This window comes from Alexandromys fortis, unplaced genomic scaffold (assembly GCF_014885135.2).
Source record: "Alexandromys fortis isolate MF-2015 unplaced genomic scaffold, M_Fortis_MF-2015_v1.1 scaffold_56, whole genome shotgun sequence".
NCBI lineage: Eukaryota > Metazoa > Chordata > Mammalia > Rodentia > Cricetidae > Alexandromys > Alexandromys fortis.
In genome coordinates, this window is record NW_026067935.1 from 1,202,214 (window position 1) to 1,224,040 (window position 21,827).

Genomic DNA, 21,827 nt, shown 5'->3' on the forward strand with positions numbered 1-21,827 from the left:
CTTCTTCTTCTTCTTCTTCTTCTTCTTCTTCTTCTTCTTCCAGACATCCGCCTGCCTCTACATCCCAAGTGCTGGTATTAAAATCAGGAGTCAAATATCAGGGTAAAATCATGGAAGATCAGAGAACCAGGAACAGCCACCAGTTGCTTCCTATCTCTCTTCTTCCTGCATCCAAAAAGCCTGATATCCTCCTCTCTCTGTCCCACCTTAACACTTCCTGCTTCCTCTCTGTACAGTTTTTCAGATCCCAATGGTTATCTAGTGACTAGCTTTGCCCTCTGACTCCAAGCAAGCTTTATTTGTCAGAATACAAGCAAAATACCGCACAATGTAGGTACTCTTTTTCTCTCCCAACTGTACATTTTCTGTTTCCTTCTGCCCAGCTCTTTGTCCCCTTCACTGAAGATGCAGACAAGCCTAGTAACCAGTTGCTACACCACATCCTGATTGTTCTCCAATCTTGATATTTTCTCCACCACGTAACCAGTCCATTCTTTGAAGTTCAAACTCGCTAAGTTCTCAGAACACGGGTAGAATGCAGTCATATTCTTGGCCAGAACATCACACAAAAGTCCAAGCTCACATCCAGGTTTTGAAAACCCACCAATCCCTGAGCTTGAAAACCCACCCATCCCTGAGCTCAAAATCTCACCAATTCTTGGCTCACCCCAAGCTTAGGGCTTGAAATCCTACCAATCCCCACTCTGGAAATCTCCATGCTGGAAAATTCCACCCCAGTAAGCCTTCCTCCCACTCAGTTCTCTGCTGCCTCTTGTCTGAGCAGAGGCAGCCACCCTCTTGTGTGTGGTGTGATATTGTGGTATTCCTTGGTTCCCAGCTGCCTTTCCATTCAGAGCTGTAACACTTCCATTGGGGAAACCTTTCCCTTCAAAGGAAAACATGTAACATTTACAGCCCCTAGCCCAGTTCCTCATAGAATCCATATTCCCCTCCGAAGCCTCATGAGATGGACCTGCACAGTCTGTCTTTGTCTCAACCATCTTGTCTTCCAAGCTCCTACCAGAATGGCTCCTTAAGCTCTGCTTCCTGTAGTCAAGGACTTTACCAGCCCCAGATTCTAAACTCTCCCGTGTTCTTCCCACAAAGGTCAAAGAACCACACGGTCAGGTTTCACTACAGCAGCGATCCCATTTCTCCCTACCGCCTTCCACATCAGTTACCATCTCTGTGCTTGTGATAAAAACAGCACCCGACAGCAGCAGTTTAAGGGAGGAAGTGTCCTATGGGCTCATGGTTTGAGGTCACATTCAGTCAAGATGGGGGAGTCACAAGGCAAGAGAAACTTGAGGCAGCTGGTCACCTTGCATCTTGTAGCCAAGAGACTTTCTCTTTTCTGTGCTGCGTGGGACCAGAGGCTAGGGAATGGCGTGGCCCATTCTTACGTGCTCTTCTCATCTCTATAGGAAAGCTCAGAGGTCAAGCTGAGGTAGATAACACTGCACAGGCACCAACACAGGCCAACCTAATTTAGATAATCACTCACGGGTATGACCATTGGCTCATTTGCTAGGTGTTTCTAGGCCCTATCAGGTTGACAATATAAACCATTATACTCACCATGACAAAGTAGACTCTCAAACTGGGAGTCAAACAATGACAAGCTGCTTTTGTTAGTTTATCCCCCCAGCAATGAGAAAATAAAACAGCTAACCAAAGGTCTGTCTTTCTTTCTTTCTTTCTTTCTTTCTTTCTTTCTTTCTTTCTTTCTTTCTTTCTTTCCTTCTTTGGTTTTTTGAGACAGGGTTTCTCTGTAGCTTTGGAGCCTGTCCTGGAGCTCACTGTGTAGACCAGGCTGGCCTCGAACTCACAGAGATCCACCTGCCTCTGCCTCCTGAGTGCTGGGATTAAAGGCCTGCACCACTGTCTAGAGAATAATGGAAACAGATGCAGAGACGCAGAGCTAAACATTAGGCAGAGGAGCTCAGGGAAGAAGGTGAGGAGAGGCTGTAGGAGCCAGAGGGGACAAGCACACTACAAGAAAACCCACAGAATCAACCAACCAGAGCCCACAGGGCCTCCCAGAGACTGAACTGGCAATCAGGGAGCCTGCCTGGGTCTGACCTAGGCCCTCTGCATATATGTTATCGTACATATATGTTATCATGTAGCTTGGTCTTTTTGTGGGACTTCTAACAGTGGGAGCAGGGGCAGTATCTGACTCTTTTGCGAGCTTTTGGAAGCCATTTCCTCCCGGTTGGTCGCCTCATCCAGCCTTAATACAAGGGCAGGTGCCTAGTCTTATTGCAACTTAATATGCCTAGTTTGGTTGATATCTCTGGGAGGCCTATCCTTTCCTGAAGGGAAATGAAGGAAGAGTGGATTGGGGGGGGCGTAACTGTGGTGGGAATGCAATCTATGAGAGGGGAGAAAAGAAGGTGGAGGGTTTCTGACTCAGTGCAGTTCAGGGTCAGACAAGAGCTTCCTTCTCAAGTTGGGTCTGACTTCAGCACTCTGGATCTTTTCTCAAAGTAAGACAATTGTGCTGGTTTCAGTAACTCCCCGGCCTGTGAGGCTTAGGAAACCCCCCCAGAGCTGGGATCGTCAGCATCTGTACTGATAAGTGTGTCCGGAGACTCCTTCTGAGCTTATCCGGGCCAAAGGGAGCCTCCCCGCTCTTTACAGATAGGGAGCCAGGACCGCAGATGCCCGGAGAATTTGTTTCTCTCTGCATGCCATTATCGTGTTTCTAAACCCTGCAAGCTTTCTCTCACGGTGAAGTCCAGTTGTCTTCCAGGGTCACTGACTTCAGAGTGCGGCTATAGAATTGTCACTTTGATTCTCCTGGGTGGAGGAGGAGGTGGTGGATGATGGGGCCTCTGTTCTGCCATCTCCTCTTCCTCCCCCATTGTTCTCATCCCTGACATCCTCCCTTCTCTTGTTCCCTTCATCCTCCTCCTTCACTTTTCCCAGAGTTTTGTATACAGCCCACTAAGTATCTCAACTAAATAAAACTCACCAAATGTCTCAAACTGGCTCAAACTTCCAGTTCTGCGTTGAGTGGATTTATCGATGCGTACCACTAGAGCCTACGCCAGTTGCTTTCCTTGATGTTACAACACACATTTAATTTCCAAGAAACTGTCTTCCAAGTACCCAAGACCGAATAATCAAGTGTCTGTCAATTGTCCCTGCAATCCACCCTGGAAAGCACCTGAGATGGGTCCACTGGATAGTTACTGTTTTTGTCCTAACTCCATCCCAATGGTGGTTTTCCTCTAGACGCCATCATGCTAAGTAGACAGCAGCAGTGCTTTATGGTAACCCACTCCGCTTTTCTTCTTTCCGGGCCACATAGTAAATAACAAGACGATCGATAATATGACTTGGCAGGCACTGGCGAAAGGAGCAGATAATTTACCCACCCCTGCTGTTGAATCACTGGTGTACATTTCAGCGCAGTAGAAAAGGCAAAGCATCTCCCGGCATTGTTAGGGGACAAAAGTGATTTCGTGGGTACCCCCAACGAGCCCGAGGAATCTCTAGGGGCTCAGTGGTCATCTTGTGAGAAGTTCTGCTCTATATTTCTATATTTAAAAAATACTTTCTGCTATCTTTAACTCTGCGTGTACGTGTGTGTGTGTGTGTGTGTGTGTGTGTGTGTGTGTGTGTGTGCATGAATGGCCCATGGAGGCCAGAGGTGTTGGATCACTGGAGCGGGAGTTGCAGAGGACTGTAAGCTGACTGATGTGGGTGCTGGGAGTTGAACCCGGGTCCTCTGGAAAAACAGTCAGTGCTCGTATCCACTGAGCCATCTCTCCAGCCCTCTTCCGCTCTAGATTTATGTGCTAGAAGAATACCTTTAGTTCTTTAAGACATTGGTAATTGGCTTTTATTACCCATTTGTTTTTTTTTAATCAAAGTTGGACTTTATTAAAATACGTTTTCAGCATAGATTTGAAGCCCAAGGATTAAGAGAAAGAGAGGCCACTGGGAAGAAAGTAAGACTCATGAGAGACCATCGGTGTGGGCTTCTCAGAGGAGAGTTGCGATTACATGACTAGGAGTTAGGCTATTTTTAGACAAAAAGCTTGCGTCTCTAATTTAGCGGATTTATCATAATGTCACCAGCTGTGCAGAAGTAGTCACTTTTCAACTTGTAGTTAGGCACTTAAACATTTTGTTTTTTTCAGACAGGGTTTCAGGTAGCTCATGCTGGACTCAAGCTGACTGTGCTGGAGAGAGTTTAACTTGACAGAAGCTAAAGTCCTTTGAGAGGAGGGACCCTCAGTTAGGAAAATGCTTCCATTAGCTGGAGTTAGACAGGTCTATAGGGCATTTTCTTAATTAGGGATTGACGGTGAAGGCCCAGCCTGTTGTGGGTGGTGCCATCCCTGGGCTGGTGGCCCTGGGGTCTATAAGAAAGCAGGCTGAGCAAGCCACAAGCAGAAGCCATGGCCTCTGCATCAGCTCCTGCCTCCAGGTTCTTGCCCTGTTAGAGTTTCTGTCCTGACTTCCTTTGACGATGAGCAGAAATGTGAAGTGTAAACCAATAAACCCTTTCCTCCCCAGCTTGGTTTTTGGTCATGGTGTCTCATGGCAGCCATAGAAACCCTGGCTAAGATATGGACTAAGTATCAGAAAATGATCTTGGATTCCTGATCCTCCTGCCTCTGTCTCCCAAGTGCTGAGGTTATAGACATAAGCCCCCAAATATGGCACTTAACTTTATGTTATAAGAAGTTTTGAAACAATTCCATTTTTAACTTCTGAAACACTTATTACTGATTGCAGATAAGGACTGGAAAACATGACAATGGCCAACATTAAGTTTCTACTAAATACATACAGAGACTTCACATGTACTAGAGTAAATCGTACAGTAGAACAGAGGCCATTTGTGAATCTTATTTAACATCAAGGGAAACATGAGATAAAGTTATGTACTCGTGGTGAATAATCCCCAGCTATGTCAGATGAAACAGAACCACTGCTTTTATTTTGCTTCCTCCACACATAATATCTCTTTTAAAAAACATGTCTTATGGAAGTTGGAAAGATGGCTCAACAGTTAAGAGTATTTTCTGTTTTTGCAGAGGACCTGGCTTTCCCAGCACTCTAAAGTGTCTGTAGTTCCAGTTCCAGGGCATCCAATGTCCTTTTCTGAAGTCTAGGTCACTAGGCTTACACATGGTCTACATATATACACACGCAGGCCAACACACTCAAATGTATAAAACAGAAGTACACACGTCCTTTCAAAAGGCCTCATAGTCTTAGCTTCTTTGCCTCGTACTCAAAAGTGGGGTAGCGTGGCCTTCTCAGAGTGTTCTGCTTGGAAACCAGGACAACACGCTCTTTTGTACCTCCACTCCCTTGTTCCCAACTGTTGCGAAAACAGTAGCTATTAGTTCGGTCCATATCTGCAGATAGCGAGGGAGAGCACAGCAGCCTCAGAGTCCGTTCAGACTCTGCGCACTGTGCAGCTGGAACCCGGGCAAGTAAGTCCCTTGATGTTTCTGAGTCTGACGATCTTAGGGGTCCTTTAACTACGGCAGGAGGTAAAGCACCCAGCACAATGCTAGGGGCATGAAGGTGCCTCCTGAAGGCAACATTCGCCTTTGGGTTGGTTCCTAAAGAACTGGTGTAGATTTTAGAAGTCTGTTTTCTTTATCAATGATCTAATTCCACCCCCTTTCAATTCCCCTTTAACGGCTGGAGGCTTATGCTCCAGCTTCAGTGGTAAGGTCCTTTGGAACCGACATCATTCTGAGTGTCTTTCTTCTTGTCCTGCCCCTTCTTCTTTTCCCCACGCTCAGAGCCGTTTAAACGGAGGACTGAGGATGGTGCTATGCAGGTATGGACCGTCACAGTGAAATCCATCGCTAGCTAACACAATCCACAAAAACAACGAACTCTGTAACTTTCCGATTTTACGCGAGTTTATCTTTCTTTTCGTCTTGTGTATCGTTTGTTAAGTGATGTTACTTTATATATTGGCCGTGTTCTTGAGCGCACACGAACTTGTTTAGGCATCAGCACTGTGAGAACGGCATGGGAAAGTTTGTGGCAGTTTCTGTAGTGGGTTCTCCATGAATGTACGTTAGGTTAAAGAATATGACCGCTGTAGGCAGAGCTGACAATGTTTTCTCTATTTCAGCCTTTTCGGTCTGACATGGCAGAAAACCCAAGGGACATGTCGACACAAATACCGAGCAACGAAGACACAGTTAAGTTCATCTTTCAAATATAACTATTCATTGTGTATATCAATAAGGAGTTTCAAAATATTGATTATAAGTCAGGTCCGGCCAGCAAAGGAGGCTTGGTCTCTGTGGAAATGAATGAACATACTGGTTAGATTTAATTGGAAACAGCAGTTTGAATGATTGTTAACACGCTTCTTGACTCTGTTGATCTTTTTCTTGGGCAAAAACATTATTCTCATTTAAAAGCAAAGGAGACTAAATCCAAGATTAAAATGAGTTTTCTATCACCGTGGCAAAGTACTTCATGGAGGAAGCGGTATAGAGACTCACTTACTGTCGCCTGCAATTAGTATTGTCCCCACACCCCCCTGCACCCCTCCTCCCCAGATGGGAAAGCTAAGGAAGGGTAGGAGGAGGCCCTGTTACAGCAAAGCAATGTGTGATCTGCCTCTCTGACTGCTGTTGACAGAGGCCACAGGGTCTCTAAGATCAGGGGGCTCTAGCCAACCAGTCTCCTGTCCTAGGAATAGCTGGAAAAGGTTTTCTCCCATGCGGTAGTTTGTTTCCTCACTGTCAATCACTTCCTTTGCTGTGCAGAAGACTTCTGATTTATTGCAGTCCTGCCTATCAGTATGTCTCCCACAGACCTGGGACTCTGGGACTCGAGTAGTTGCACAAAATGACTAGCAATGATTCTTTCCGGATTCTCCCAGCTGGTCTTCTGAGCTGCCGGTCTTAAAGGGACACTTTCCTCTTTTATTTTTTGCATCACAGACCAGCTTCCCACTGCAAGAAGCTCTTGGTGGTGCTGCGTTCATATCAGATGTTTTCCACTAGGGACAAACTGGGTCTCAAGGCCGCTGCCTGCTGAGTCAGTATAGTACTGCTGGGGGTTCCCAGGGACAAACAAACCTGGACTCCTTGACTCCTAGACAAGCAAGTTCAGGTTCTTCTCAAGATAACTCCCCATTGTGCACTGTAAGCATGATTTTGGAGAACACACAACTTTTTGTTTTGTTTTGTTGTTTTTCGAGACAGGGTTTCTCTGTGTAACAGTCCTGGCTGTCCTGGCACTCGCTTTGTAGGCCAGGCTGGTCTCGAATTCACTGAGGTCCACCTGCCTCTGCCTCCCAAGTGCTGGGATTAAAGGCACACACCATCACTGCCCAGGCACACAATTTCTTGAGAGCCAGATTTCTTGGGGGATCCCATTGCTGTCTGCCAAAAGTGCATTTCAGCCCAGCCCCACTCCTGTACTGGGTCCATCTCTGCGGTGTAGTTGTGAAATCTGTTCTGAGGAGCCCACTGTTCCACTGTCTAAAGCCTCTTGACTTCCCCAAGCTTGTCTGATCCTTTTGGCTGTTCTCTGGTTGTTTTGGTTTCACCAGCTGGAGAAACTGGTGAGTGTTCTTGTCCGCCATCTTGGATCTGTCTAATGTCCTTTTGATTTTCTTCGGGGTCTGTTATGATGCAGCCCTTTTCATCTTTGGTTTTGTTTATTTAAATCTTCTCTGCATTTTTCTTAGTTTAGCCAAAACACATACTAGATAAATAAACTAAAACATTTTTAAGTTTCTTGTCAGACATTTCTTCAATAGCATTTTCGTTGGGAACCGTTGCTAGAGAATTACCATGTTCTTTTGAAAACTTAAAAAAAATATTTTATTTTTGTTTGTTTTTTGAGACAGGGTTTCTCTGTGTAACAGTTCTGGCTGTCCTGGAACCCACTCTGTAGACTAGGCTGGTCCCAAATTCACAGAAATCTTCCTGCCTCTGCATCCCTAAAGGAGTTTTCCACCACCACCTTCTCTTCTCTTCTCTTCTCTTCTCTTCTCTTCTCTTCTCTTCTCTTCTCTTCTCTTCTCTTCTCTTCTCTTCTCTTCTCTTCAAAATCAATCAACTCCTCTCCCCTCCCCTCCTCTTATTTTCCCTTCATCAGTTGTCTTGACCACACTTAAAAGTGTCCCAGTAAAGGGCTTCCTCCTGAGGATGTATCTTGGCATTTCAATCTGGTGCGAGTCTTGGCTTTGATTCCAAGTGGACACGTCCGTTTGTCTGCATCGTCCGAGGCTGTCATTAATAGCTTTGGGGGTAGTGCGTGATGCTATAGGTTTGAAGAGAACTTATTGCTGAGGGTCACGATGGGTGGGGACATTCTAACTGTTCATGCAGCTGTCGTGCACACAGCCCTGAGTGTGCAGTACCCTTTCTTTGTCTAGTCTGATGATGGTAGCAGTGGCACTTTTGAGTTGAGCTCTGCCAACGGGACGGACACCAGAAGCTCCCGCAGAAGCAAAGGGCTGGAAGCAACTGCCCTCAGTCCCAGCAGGTGCCACGGGCACATACAAAGCTGCCTGTGGAAGGAGACATGCTGTATTGTGGCCACTGTGTCAGCACTACAGGACAAGCCAAGCTAGGCTTGTTTTGAACCCGAAGTTCATGTCACTGGAACTGTCTAGAAGGCAGGACAGGATATATCTGAAAACGGCAGGTTGTCTTTTCCCATGGGCCTCACTGATGGGCTCAGGGTCGGTCCAGATCTCTCGACAGTCATCACCCAGTGTTCAGGCACTGTAGGATTCTCCCCAGGTTTTGGTGTGCATGTGTGCACACGTGTGTGCCCCTGTATACATGTGTATGTGTGTGCACATTCTTGTCTATTCCAATCTTCTACGTCAGTCAGTGGATCGCAACCAACATAATACTACGACTCTTTAACACAGTTCCTCATGTTGTGGTGACCCCAACCATAAAATTATTTTCATTGCCAGGCAGTGGTGGTGCACACCTTTAAATTAATCTCAGCACTTGGGAAGCAGAGGCAGGAGAATCTCAGTGAGTTCGAGGCCAGCCTGGTCTACAGAGTGAGTTCCAGGCAGCCAGGACTGTTACACAGAGAAACCCTGTCTCAGAAAAAAAAAAAAAAAACAATAAAAAATCTGATATGCAGGATAATCTGATATGTGACCCCAAAAGGGGTCACGACCTGCAGGTTGAGAACCAATGTCAAGTTCACAGCCTCCCAGCCACGAATGCTGTACTTTATTATCTTGCCCAGAGCCCACAGTCTGTCAACCCTGCACACCGCTGGAGCACAGTCGAGGTTTATGCTACTGTTGGCTGCACCAGTGTTCACGGGTGACAGACTGGCAGGCCAATAGCCTGCAGGACAGATCTCTGGCCCTTCCACCAAGCCAGAGGTCCCATCAGTGGGTGTTGGCCCAGTGTTAGCTTTTACCCACCTGGCGTTGGACTTTAAGTGAAGTCCTGTGTTTACCATCTTGTCAGCTTTTTTTCTCCTTCCTTCCTTCCTTCCTTCCTTCCTTCCTTCCTTCCTTCCTTCCTTCCTTCCTTCCTTCCTTCCTTCCCTCCCTCCCTCCCTCCCTCCCTCCCTCCCTCCCTCCCTCCCTTCCTTTCCTTTTTTCTTTTTCTTTTGTTTTTTTGAGACAGGGTTTCTCTGTGTAACCCTAGCTGTCCTAAAACTTACTCTGTGGACCAGGCTGGCCTCCGACTCACAGAGATCCACTTGCCTCTGGTTCCTGGTGCTGGGATTAAAACATGTGCTACCACCACCCACTGCCACCCGGCTTCCCTGGGGTTTCAAATGCTGTTCTGTTGTCTTTAATTTCTTATTAAATTTAGAAACATGTCCTCTTAGAGTGTGATCAGAGGTTGATTCAATTTATTTGTGACAAGGCCATCAACATTTGAGTTCTTTTTGCGAAAAATTCACTTCATACCTTTGCGTTGAATTGACAACGCAGGGATAACTGGTCCCGACTTTTTTAAACAGAGTGTTGTCCTTCCCAAGGATGTTATTTCTGATTCTAATAAGAACCCTTCTATTTGTCTTACCTAAGCCCAACGAGAACATCCGCTGCTTAACCACTCTTAGCCATTTTGGGTTTGAATGTCTGCCCACTCAGCTGGTGAACAAATCCATCCAGAAAGGATTCTCTTTCAATATTCTCTGCGTGGGTAAGTGCCAAATTCTGCATTTAAATTATTATTTCATTTGTCTCCTGCTCATTTAAACTGATACCAAACAGCATAATACTAATGTTAATTCAGGAACGTTTCTTCACATTTTTCCCCTTCTTAACTGCATTGTTTAAACACTGAAGAAGCTTTCAGTCTGGCCTGGCGACACATGGTGTTTGTTTTCTTTTGTTTATTTTTCTTTGAGACAGGATTTCTCCATGTAGCCCTGGCTGTCCTGGCACTCGCTCTGTAGACTAGGCTGGTCTTGAACTCACAGAGATCCACCTGCCTCTGCCTCTCGAGTGCTGGGATTAAAGCCATGGGCCACCATGACTGTAACATGTGTTGTTAGCCCAGCATTTGGGAGGCTGAACAAGCAGATCCCTATGAGCTTGAGGACAGCTTGCTCTAGGTCATCAGATCTTCTCTCTCTCTCTCTCTCTCTCTCTCTCTCTCTCTCTCTCTCTCTCTTTGGTTTTTCGATACAGGGTTTCTCTGTAGCTTTGGTGCCTGTCCTGGAATTAGCTCTTGTAGACCAGGCTGGCCTCGAACTCCCAGAGATCTGCCTGCCTCCACCTCCCAAGTGCTGGGATTAAAGGCGTGCGCCACCACCACCCGGCAGGACCTTAGGACAGACAGCCGAGAGCCGCCCTGTCTCAACCGGGAATCAAACCCAGGACCTCTCACATTGCGGGCAGTGCTCTTAACAGCTGAGCCATCTCTCTGCTCTCATTTTTTTTTTAAAACTGAAAATATTTCAGTGTTCTTCAAAGTCTGACACACAACAGTATATTCTCTTTCTTTTCCACGTTAGTGACTAAGGGAGCCCTAACCAATATGAAGATTTTGAGGGACATCTCATTGTGACTGTTCATGGATGCATTGGAAGCAAATGTCATTGTCACTCAGCAAACTCTAGTTCTAAACACGGATAGAATATAAGATGCTGCTGTGATACAACAATATAGAAAAATCTGAGCAAGATCATTAGCATAGTCTGTGATTGGATGTTTCCTGTCCTGACCGCAGGGTACCAAATAACTGACTCAGGGGCTGAATATAAATCATAAAAGTTTAGCTGATAGCTCAGGCTTATTACTAGCTAACCCTTCCATTTGAATTAACCCAGAGTTTTATCTATGTTTAGCCACATGGCTTGGTACCTTGTCTCATTTTGCTTCTCTGCAGTTTCCTTACCCTCTGACTCTGCCCTTCCTTCACCTATTATTCTTTCTGCCTCTGGCCCAATCTCTTCTTACCCTACTATCAGCCAATCAGTTTTTTTAAATGTTAATAACAGGCACAATCCACAGCTGAAGCACTCTCTATTTTCCTATCACCTGAAGTTCATCCTTTGGCCATTTTGAAATGTGCTTTTTCGTTAGCTATAGTCATTCTGCTGTGCAGAATGATATGAAAAATCACTCCTGCGTATTTGAAGCAATGTGTGCTCCTATCCATAAACCCCAATTCTAGCCACAGCCTCTTGAGATCATTCTGCCCTTCCCTTTTAGAAGCGCGACCATTTAGAACCATTTAAACCGCTCATTGAGGTTGGGCCCTCTCTTACACCTCTGCAATGACGAGCTTATGTTTGTTACAGGAGAAACTGGAATCGGCAAATCAACACTGATCAACACACTGTTCAATATTAATCTGAAGGAGAACAAGGCCTCCCATTTCTATTCAAAGGTTGGACTTAAAGTGAAGACGTACGAACTCCAGGAAAGAAACATTCCCCTAAAGTTGACTGTTGTGAAGACAGTGGGGTACGGCGACCAGATAAACAAAGAAGCCAGGTTAGTGCTTTCTTATGGTTTTTAAATTAATTTTTAAAGTTAGCATGAAAGGTATTGGGTTTTATTATGATGCGTTTTATTTTTTTAATTAATTAATTTATTATGTATACAGTGTTCTGTCTGCATGCCGGAAGAGGGAACCAGATCGAATTACAGATGGTTGTGAGCCACCATGTGGGTGCTGGGAATTGAACTCAGGATCTCTGGAAGAGCACTCAGTGCTCTTAACCTCTGAGCCATCTCTCCAGTCCCCCCTTTTTTTGAGACAGGTCTTGCTATGTAGCCCCAACCATCCTGGAACTCTATAGAATCAGCCTGACTTTGAACCTGCCTTTGCTTCCTAAGTGCTTGGATAAAAAGTATGTGCCATCAGGCAGTATGCTTTGATATTTTATTTAAAATCCTTCTCATTTCAACAAATTGCCTTCTTTTTGCTAGGCTAAATTGTATTATCTTAAAATTTTTATTTTTATCATTTTAACTGTGTGTGTGTATGTGTGTGTGAGAGTTTGTGTGTGTGTGTGAGTTTGTGTGTGTGTACATACTAGGTGTCTGTAGATAATGGAGACATTGGAGTCTTTTCAGTTAGTGGAGGTTGTGAGCCATTTGATGGATGCCAGGAACTGAACTCAGGTCCTCTGAAAGAGCAATAATGTACTCTTAACCACTGGGTCATTTCTTCAGCCCTAAATTGTACTTTCTTCTATGGTAATTGATGTCTTTCCTTCTGGCTTTTAATTCTTTCCTCATGAAGTAATATTATTATGAAATGGGTGCTTTTATATATCTAGTGTAGTTGCTTTATTTAAAATTTTTATTTTATGTGAATGGGTGTTTGGCCTGTGTGTGTGTCTAGGTACTACATGTATGCCTGGTGTCCATGGAGACTGGAAGAGAGTGTTAGATCCCCTGCAAATGGAGTAACAGAGAGTTGTGAGCTTCCATGTGGATGCTGGGAATCGAACCTGGGTCCTCTAGAAGAGCAGCAAACAGTCTTAGCTGACTCACCTTTCTAGCCTGCTCTGCCTCAGCTCTGACTTAATGGCATCATGTGAGCAGCATAGAATTAGCCAGAAAAGTCATCCTTCCTCTTCCTTCCTCCTCCTCCTCCTTCTGTATGTATGCCTGCAGGCCATAAGAGGGCACCAAATCTGTCTCATTACAGATGGTTGTGAGTTATCATGTGGTTGCTGGGAATTGAACTCAGGTCCTTTGGAAGAGCAGTCAATGTTCTTAACCTCTGAGCCATCTCTCCAGCCTTCCTCCTCCTCCTCCTTCTGTATGTATGCCTGCAGGCCATAAGAGGGCACCAAATCTGTCTCATTACAGATGGTTGTGAGTTATCATGTGGTTGCTGGGAATTGAACTCAGGTCCTTTGGAAGAGCAGTCAATGTTCTTAACCTCTGAGCCATCTCTCCAGCCTTCCTCCTCCTCCTCCTTCTCCTTTTTCTTTCTGAGATAGGGTTTTTCTGTATAACCCTGGCTCTTCTACAACTCACTCCTTAGACCAGGCTGGCCTCAAACTTAGAGAGCCACCGGCCTCTGCTTCCCAAGTGCTGGAAATAAAATTGTGCATCACCATGCCTGCCTTGAAGCCAGCAAATTCTAAAAATCAGTACTTTTTTTTTCTTTGCAGAGAACATCTTAAATAATCACCATTACTTTCTATTTCAGGACAAGGTTTTGAACAAAGACTAGACAGAAAAAGGATGACACAAAGGACCATGTCATGTTGCTTTAAGTAGTTATTCTTAGAAAGCGAACATCATTTTAATAATCAGCTTGATTCTACTAAACGCTACATGCTTTGTTCTGTGATAAAAATAAGACCACAGTTCATTTTGCATTAGTTGCTGCAATTGACTGTGGTTAAATCCCTTAGACCGATGCTTAAAACAATAGAAACATTCTTTCACACATCTACAGTCCAGAAATCCAGAAGCAAGGGGTCAGAGCTTAGAAGAAACCAAAGCAGGAGGATTTGCTGTGAGCTGGAGACCAGGCTGGGCTCCGATCCTAGTTTGGTTTCTACTGCTGTGGTAAGGAACCATGACACAGAGCAACATGGGCAGGAGAGGCTTACACATCACGAGACATAGTCCTTCCCATTGACAGAAACCAACCGAGGCATGAACTGAAGCAGAAGCCACGGAAGGGTGATGTGTATTGACTTGCTCTTCTCGGCTTGCTCAGCCTGCTTTCTTAGACCATCAAGGCGCCATGCGAAGCGAGCTCTGCCCTCCCACAGCGGTCATTACACCAGAAAATTCCCGGCGGAGTTGTACATACGCAGTGTGACGGAGGCATTTTCTCCGCTGAGGTTCTTCTTCCTAGATAACTATAGCCTGGGTCAACTTGACAGAAACCCAACCTGGAGAGCTACAGAACAAGTGAAAAATCACTTAAGGTGCCTTCTAGAGTCCAGCTAGACCAGGGCTTTAGGAAAAAAGCCCTTGTTTATTGTAGCTGCAGGTGCCGGCTGTCACTCATCGGTACCTCCGCCGTCACACAGCGATCTCTGCTGATCTTTATGTGTTGGACAGTTGTCACTGGATGTGGACACAGGGTCCCAGTCACCTTTATTCAAGTTTCGATCTTTCACTATCTTGAGACTGGGTTTTGCTACTTATCCCAGGCTAGCTTTGAATTCACTAAGTAGTCTAGGTTGACTACTTAGAGCAACCCTCCTGCCCCAGACTTCTGGTGTTAGGATTATAGGAAATGTGTTACTATGACCTGCTTCAAAAATTCGAAATTACAGCTACAATGCCATTTCCCTTAAAATAAAGTCACATTCTTTAGGGACTGGGACTTGGATATCATGCATTCTACCACTGAGCCACACCCCTACTTTGGAATTATATTTTATGGTCAATGAAATGCATCTTTTTGGGGGGGGGGTGTTCAAGACAGGGTTTCTCTGTGTAGTCCTGGCTGTCTTGGAACTCTGTGTAGACCAGGCTGGCCTCCACCTCACAGAGATCCTCCTGCCTCTGTCTCCCAAAGTGCTGGGATTAAAGGTGTGTGCTACCCCTACCCAGCAAAATGCATTGATTTTTATCAAGTGACAAACTGTCTATTGCACACAATGTTGATTAAATAGTAAGACATTAGATTCTGATTTTACTAACCTGTCGTGCTAAATGTTTAAATAATAATTTGTTTTTCAGCTACCAGCCAGTAATTGACTACTTGGATGCTCAGTTTGAGGCATATCTCCAGGAGGAGCTGAAGATCAAGCGTTCCCTGGTTGACTATAACGATTCCCGTATCCATGTGTGCCTATACTTCATTGCGCCTACAGGACATTCCCTCAAGTCCCTGGACCTGGTGACGATGAAGAACATTGACCGAAGGGTGTGTTTCCTAAACCAGCAGTCTTTCAAGGTCCAATAGATGTTTGAGATGATATCATATTGCAAAGCATTCATATGCAACTGCCTATTATTTTAGAATATGTGCATATATTTAAATATTTTTTCTGTTGTTCTTGAGAGCATTTGACTGGGGGAATTCCTAAAAAAATGTCAAAGAGTGGATGGTTTAAACAATTAAAAAAATCATTTTTCACATAGTCCTGCGATCTAGAAAATCAAGGTGCAAGCATTTATCTTCTTGACCTGCAGGTGGCCACCTCTTTCCTTTTTCTCACATGGCTGATCTACTGGTGTCTGTATGGACAACGTTCTTTTTCTCTTTTTTGAGACAGGGTCTTTTGTAGCCTTGAACTTGATATGTATCTGAGGTTGGCCTTAGCCTCCTGATTTTCTTGCCTTAGTTTTTACAGAGTTGGGATTGGGGGTAGGCACCACTACACTTGGCCACATTTCTCTTTCTTATAAGGTTGGTCACCAAACTGGATTAGACCCCACTATAACAGTCTAACTTTAATTTAAAATTTCCATCTGCAAGTACTGATATGCTCTGAGACATTGAAGGTTATCAATATATAAAATATAGAGGAGGGAAATTTTAATGTTTGATAGAATTTCATCTTAAGCTATTATTGCAGGCAAATTTAATAAAAACAATAACTGATTGGTGATTGGTGTGGTGATGCATGCCTGTAATGTCAGGACTTAAGGGGATGAGGCAGGAGGAGAGTTGTGAGGTTGAGGCAAACCTGGACTACATAGTCTTCTGGCAGCTTGCATTGCAGGGTGAGACTATGTCTTAAAAAAATCAGCAATGACCAAAAAATAACTGAAAAACCAACAACTCCCCAACTTTTTTGCCATTTGGAAAGAGAGGTACAGGAAAAACACTAAAATAAAACTTGAAAGAAATCTTTTTGTTGAGACAGCGTTTCTCTGTGTAGCCCTGACTGTCCTGGAACCCACCAGGCTGACCTTTGACTCAGAGATCCACCTGCTGTTACCTCCCAAGTGCTGGAATTAAAGGCGTGCACCACCACTGCTGGGCTAAAACTAGAATTTTTTTCTGTGATTAAATTCTAATCAGATCAGCTAGGCAGTGATAGCACATGCCTATCTATGATCCCAGCAGAGGCAGGTGGGTCTCTATGAATTTGGGGCCAGCCTGGCTTACACAGCCAGTTCCAGGACAGCCAAGGCTACAGCTACACAGAGAACACAGAGAAACCCTGTCTTGAAAAACAAAACAACAAAAAACAAAACAAAAAAAGAAAAGAAAAATTCTAATCAGATCACAGCCATTTGTATATAATTAAAAATTGAATTTACTATATGGTACTATAAGACAGTCCTATGAATCTTTGACTGGTATTACTGATACAATGAAACATGAACCTTTTCTGGTTCTGGTCTTGAATTCTCTCAGAGAAGACTCAGAAAACAGAACAGGAAGGTAGCTGCTGCCCTCTGTATAAAAAGAGACCCCAAAGCAAAACACTGAGGGAGACTAAGAGACATGTGGACCTGCCTTTTTCACAAAGGAGCTTGCTATGTAGCTCAGGTTGCCCTAGAATTCATGATCCTCCTGCCTCAGCTTCCCAGGTGTTAGACTTACAGGTGTTACCATCACAAGTGGGGTTTCCTTTGTCAGACGTCTTACCCCATGGTTTTAGAAAAATCTGTAGTTGAGGCATGGAGGGGCTCTAGGCTCGGGCCCACAGCATGTTTCTCCAGACACAGTGATGTGTGTGGCTTTCCCTCTTATCTAGAATGCACCGCAGGAATGGGACAGGTTCTTAAAGGTATAGTGACCCTATACCTCAGCTCCAACACGCTCAGCCAGTTCTCCAGTTTGCACACAGGGACCACTGCTTTTTGGAAGATTGTTCTGAAGTCTATCTAGATTCATCGTATTCATAAGGATTGGACAGTAGATGCTGGCTATTATCTCAAGCTTTCTCAGTCTCTGTAACACTTTGAATTTAAAGTTTTCATCTGCCTCTTTGAGACCATTGAGTTTTTAATCTTAAAAATACCATTAATATTATAGTTACATAAAGACCTGTTCTAAGCTGTTGTAGTTCCTCAGAGAGATTCTCCCCAAGACCAGAACTCCTGCCAGAATACTTTCATCTGCTTGAATTTATCATAAGTATGTATTCTCATAGAGGGTCAACTAAATAGGGATATATATATCACAAGTTTAGATTAAATTTTTCTCATTTGATTAAATTTTCTAGTCCCTTATTAGATCCCCCCCCTCTAGTTTAGCATAAATGTTTGGAAAAACATGGGATTTGTCCAAGAATTTGCAAAATGAGCTTTGAGAATTCGAAAATAAAGGCAACTGACATAAAGCTGATATTTATTCATCCAGACCTTATTATTGGTTAGCATGCATTTATGGAGAAGCGGTTACATGAGTGACAGCTAGGAGAAAAACTCTTTCTCCCAGCATTTTGATGAGAAGTCTTTTTGTCAGCCAGTTTGATACGTTATAGGTCTACTGAATCTTACTGCTTAAAATACAGAGGTATTAGGGAAGATGTTTTAAATTTTTTATTGTTTTTATTGAGTTATATATATATATTTAACAATTCCCCCCCTTCCTCTCCCCTCCCCTTCAACCCTCTCCTATGGTTCCCATGCTCCCAATTTACTCAGGAGATCTTGCCTTTTTCTACTTCCCATGTAGATTAGATCCATGCATGTCTCTCTCAGGGTCCTCTTTGTTGTCTAGGTTTTAGGGGAGATTTTTAGAAGAGAAACAAAGACAAAGCTTCTAAGCGTGAGTTCTGATAAAAGATGAGGGCCCACGAAGTAGCTCAGGGTACAACATTTATCTATAGCATTCAAAGCTTGAGGTTTAAATCCTCAGCACTCCCCCAAACAAGAAATTCTCTGTAGCTGAGAACCCTGGGGCACACCTGTGGGTAACCCCAGCCCTCTTCACCGCATGCCAGCCAACATCCTGTCAGAAACACCAGCAGCAACCACAAACCACACACACAACGTTTTTCAGGAGTAGGGTTTAGGCTGGAAAATTGTGACGTTTGACCCGCCTTCCTTCCTTCCCAACAGGTGAACATCATACCACTGATTGCCAAAGCTGACGCGCTTTCCAAAAGCGACCTCCAGAGGTTCAAGAGTAACATCATGAGCGAGTTGGACAGCAACGGCATCCAGATATATCAGTTCCCGGAGGACGACGAAGATGCTGCTCAAGCAAACACCTCAGTGAATGTAAGCTGCTTCGGCTGGGTCTGAGCTCCCTCCGCACGTGAGACTGAAGTACAGTTTGTACTATCATCTGCACTTGATTATCACTTGTATCAGACAGGAGATAATAAACAATATATTTTTCCTCAGAATACATCGTGGGGGAAATGTTTCAACCCACCCTCCACCCCTCCCTCTCTTTTTTCTTCCCTCCCTCCCTCCCTCTCTCCCTCCCTTTCCTCTTTCCCTTCCTCCTTCTCTTTTTTCCAGCCTTCCTTGGCAGGGTTTCATCTGGTCCAGGCTGGCCTTGAATTTACTCTATAGATGAGACTGACCCAACCTAGTTCTATCTCCTGAATACTGGGATTACAGGTAGGAGACACCAGGCCTGGTTTATACAGTCCTGGGGTTCAAACTCAGGACATTGTGCATGCCAGGCAAACACTCTCCCAACAGAGCTAAACCCCCAACTATTTAATTTCTTGATTTTTGAAACTTGTTTACTGTTGTGTGTCCAAGGCTCCAGAGCAATCCAAGCAGACACAAGAGACCACACAAAGCAGGATTTTATTGGCTTGGGCAGCATGGCAGAAACCAACTGGTCAGGGACGATAGTACTCCTGTGCCAAGTTCTGATTAGGGACTTCCCTAGGAGCCCTGTTCTGTGGTACGCTTATCTTGTTCTCATTGGTTGGTTCGCTCACGTAGGGCAGGGTGGTTTGCCCATCATTCATGTCTCAGCTTGCCAGCCAAGGGAGGTCTGGGACGGTCTTGGGAACTTAAACGTCACTTGACCCCTATGCAAGATGGAAGTTTTACTCAAAATGTCTTCAGTTCGGTTCCTTCTTACATACTAAGACTCAAATTCTTTTCATTAAATAGCTTTATTAAGATCTAATTTTTTAAAAATTAAGCTGGACATGGTGGCAAAGTTTTAATCCCAGCGTTTGGGAGGCAGAGACAGGTGGCTCTTGGAATTGGAGGCCAGCCAGGGCTGCATAGGGAGACCGTGCCTCAACAAAACAAAAGAAACAGAAACAAATAGGTTTAGATTTTGGTGTTAATCCGTTAGACTAAGATGTAAACAATTGATCATTTAAATCCAGCGGTTTTAATGCATTCACAGATAGGTGCAATTACGTTGGGGGACAGTTGTACCACAGTTGCATCTCTTTGAAAACATATCTTATCCAGATGATAGTGGTACTCACCTGTAATCCCAGTATCTGCAAGATGGCTCAGGAGGCTCAGACTTTCTCCTGCCCTCAGGATGCATTAGTTGCTGGGAGTCCTTTGTGTAGGGTCGAGACCTCCTGGGGTCCCCACCCCACGTTAGCCTGTCTACTGTGGTCCTTGTTCAGCTCCTGTTCAGGCAGGCAGTCATGTTGGTTCCTAAGAGACACAGTCTTACAGCACTCTCCTTGATTCTCTGGCTTTTACAAGCATCCCGATCTCTCTTCCTACAATGGTCCCTGAACCTTAGATTTGAGAGTTGTATTGTAGGTGTATCTGTTGGGACCAGATTCTACAACTCTGCATTTTTTTTTGGGTTGTGTTTTCTGCAATATTTTCTGTTGCAAAGAGAATCTTCTTGATGAGGTGTGAGGACTCCACTTATCTGTGGCGATGAGGACAAATATTCAGACTATAGTTAGGGATGATGCTGGTTTAGGAAAGTGGTAGTTGTAGGTTCTCCTCCAAGATCCATGATTCACGAGCCCTGGGTAGTTGGCTGGGTTTCTGCTACCAGGCATGCTTTCTGTCTTGTTAATCAGATCTTATGCCTGGTTACAGAGCCGTTGGATACTGCCAAGGTATGTGTGCTGCTACTGCACTCTTAGGGTTATTGTTCCATGCTGGTTATCATTGTGGTTCTCAGGCACCATAGCTGGGCAGGGCTATCGGTTGCCTCCCTCCTTTGCAAGTTTGCATGGCACTTTCTAGAACCATGAGAGCTAGTCCTCAGGGAGAGGCTTTTAGGTCAGTTCTAGCTCAGGGAATTCTGGACCCCATGTCTGAAGTGCATGGTGTCTTCAGCAATAAGGACTTTCCTCCTACCTCTTAGGGGCAACCATGGGCAACAGCAATCACCTGTAATGTTTTGGGAGTTGCTTGGACTACATCGACCAACCGCTCAAAAGAGGGCTTCTTATGCCTGGTGTTGAGTTTTTTGTTAGATGGTCTCTGTGTCCTGGAGGAAGCATTGTTAGCCCAGATGGGAAAATACATTTAAGGTGTATTTGTAAATTTATGCACCCATTTATGTAAATTATAGATATTTTCCTGTGGTTTCCTCTTCTAGATATTTTATGCGATGAATTACATGTAATCTTTTGTACCTCTTATCTTCAGTTAGGATAATGTTTTCAAGCACACATGCCTAGAGACCATTGTGTGAATATACTACATTTGGGCTTATTCCGCATTTTGGCTAGTATAAAGAATGTTATTATAAGCATTATGTACAAGTGTTTGTGATGGCACGTACTTTAATTTCTCCTTGGTATATACCTAGAAGTAGGATTCTTAGATCCTGTGACAACTAATCTAATCATTTGAAGCTGTGTTGTATTGATTCCCAAAGCACCTGCCCTAGGAACTTTGATTTAATTTCTTTTTCTTAATTCATACTATGTAAATGTTAAGAAACTCCGGCTACATTACTTATTATGGATGGACCCCACTGTATTTTTGATTTGCATTTTGGAAGACTACAGATGTGGAATGTCTTTTCACAGGGTTATGTAAATTTTTATGTCTTCCTACGCAGAAATGTACATTCAGATCCTTTGTTCAGTTTAAGTTGACATTCTGCCGTGTTTCGTAAGTTACAGGGGTCCCGTGGATTCTCCTTTTCCATCTCACTCTGTTTCCCGTTATGCTGGGAAGCAGTCTAGCTGTTTGTCCAGCCCATCTGTCTTTATATATTCACTATCCGTCTCTCTTGATAGCCCCTGATTTACGTACTTCCCAGACCCCCACTCATCACTTATATTGAATCTTTCTTTCAGCAGTGTGGCTTGAACCCTGAGCATCGCACATGCTAAGAAAGCAAGCTACTGATGGCTCAGCTTCATTCCCAGCCTGAGATTGAGTTTTCTTCTTTTAAATGACAGGGTTTCTCTGGATAGCCCTGGCTGTTCTGAAACTAGCTTTGTGGAAGAGGCTAGCCTGGAACTCAGATCCACCTGCCTCTGCTCCCCAAGCGCTGGAATTAAAGGCGTTCGCTACCACCACCTGGTTCATGCTTGGTTTTTTTTTTTTTTTTTTTTTTTTTTTTTTTTTT

General features: G+C 44.3%; 1 protein-coding gene across 4 annotated transcripts in view; it reads left to right on the plus strand.

Annotated features, from left to right (window-relative positions):
* Positions 1 to 21,827, plus strand: part of Septin14 (septin 14) — a 51,002-nt gene that overhangs the window by 13,435 nt on the left and 15,740 nt on the right. For 2 of the 4 annotated variants that reach the window (XM_050146628.1, XM_050146625.1), the window contains exons 2-6: positions 6,119 to 6,187; positions 10,028 to 10,145; positions 11,752 to 11,947; positions 15,119 to 15,305; positions 18,404 to 18,565. In XM_050146628.1, the coding sequence (XP_050002585.1) occupies positions 6,134 to 6,187; positions 10,028 to 10,145; positions 11,752 to 11,947; positions 15,119 to 15,305; positions 18,404 to 18,565 (717 nt within the window). In that variant the 5' untranslated portion in view covers positions 6,119 to 6,133. Of the gene's footprint in view, positions 1 to 5,367; positions 5,460 to 5,777; positions 5,816 to 6,118; positions 6,188 to 10,027; positions 10,146 to 11,751; positions 11,948 to 15,118; positions 15,306 to 18,403; positions 18,566 to 21,827 lie in introns of those variants that run through there. The other 2 variants (XM_050146626.1, XM_050146627.1) reach the window with 2 other exon arrangements.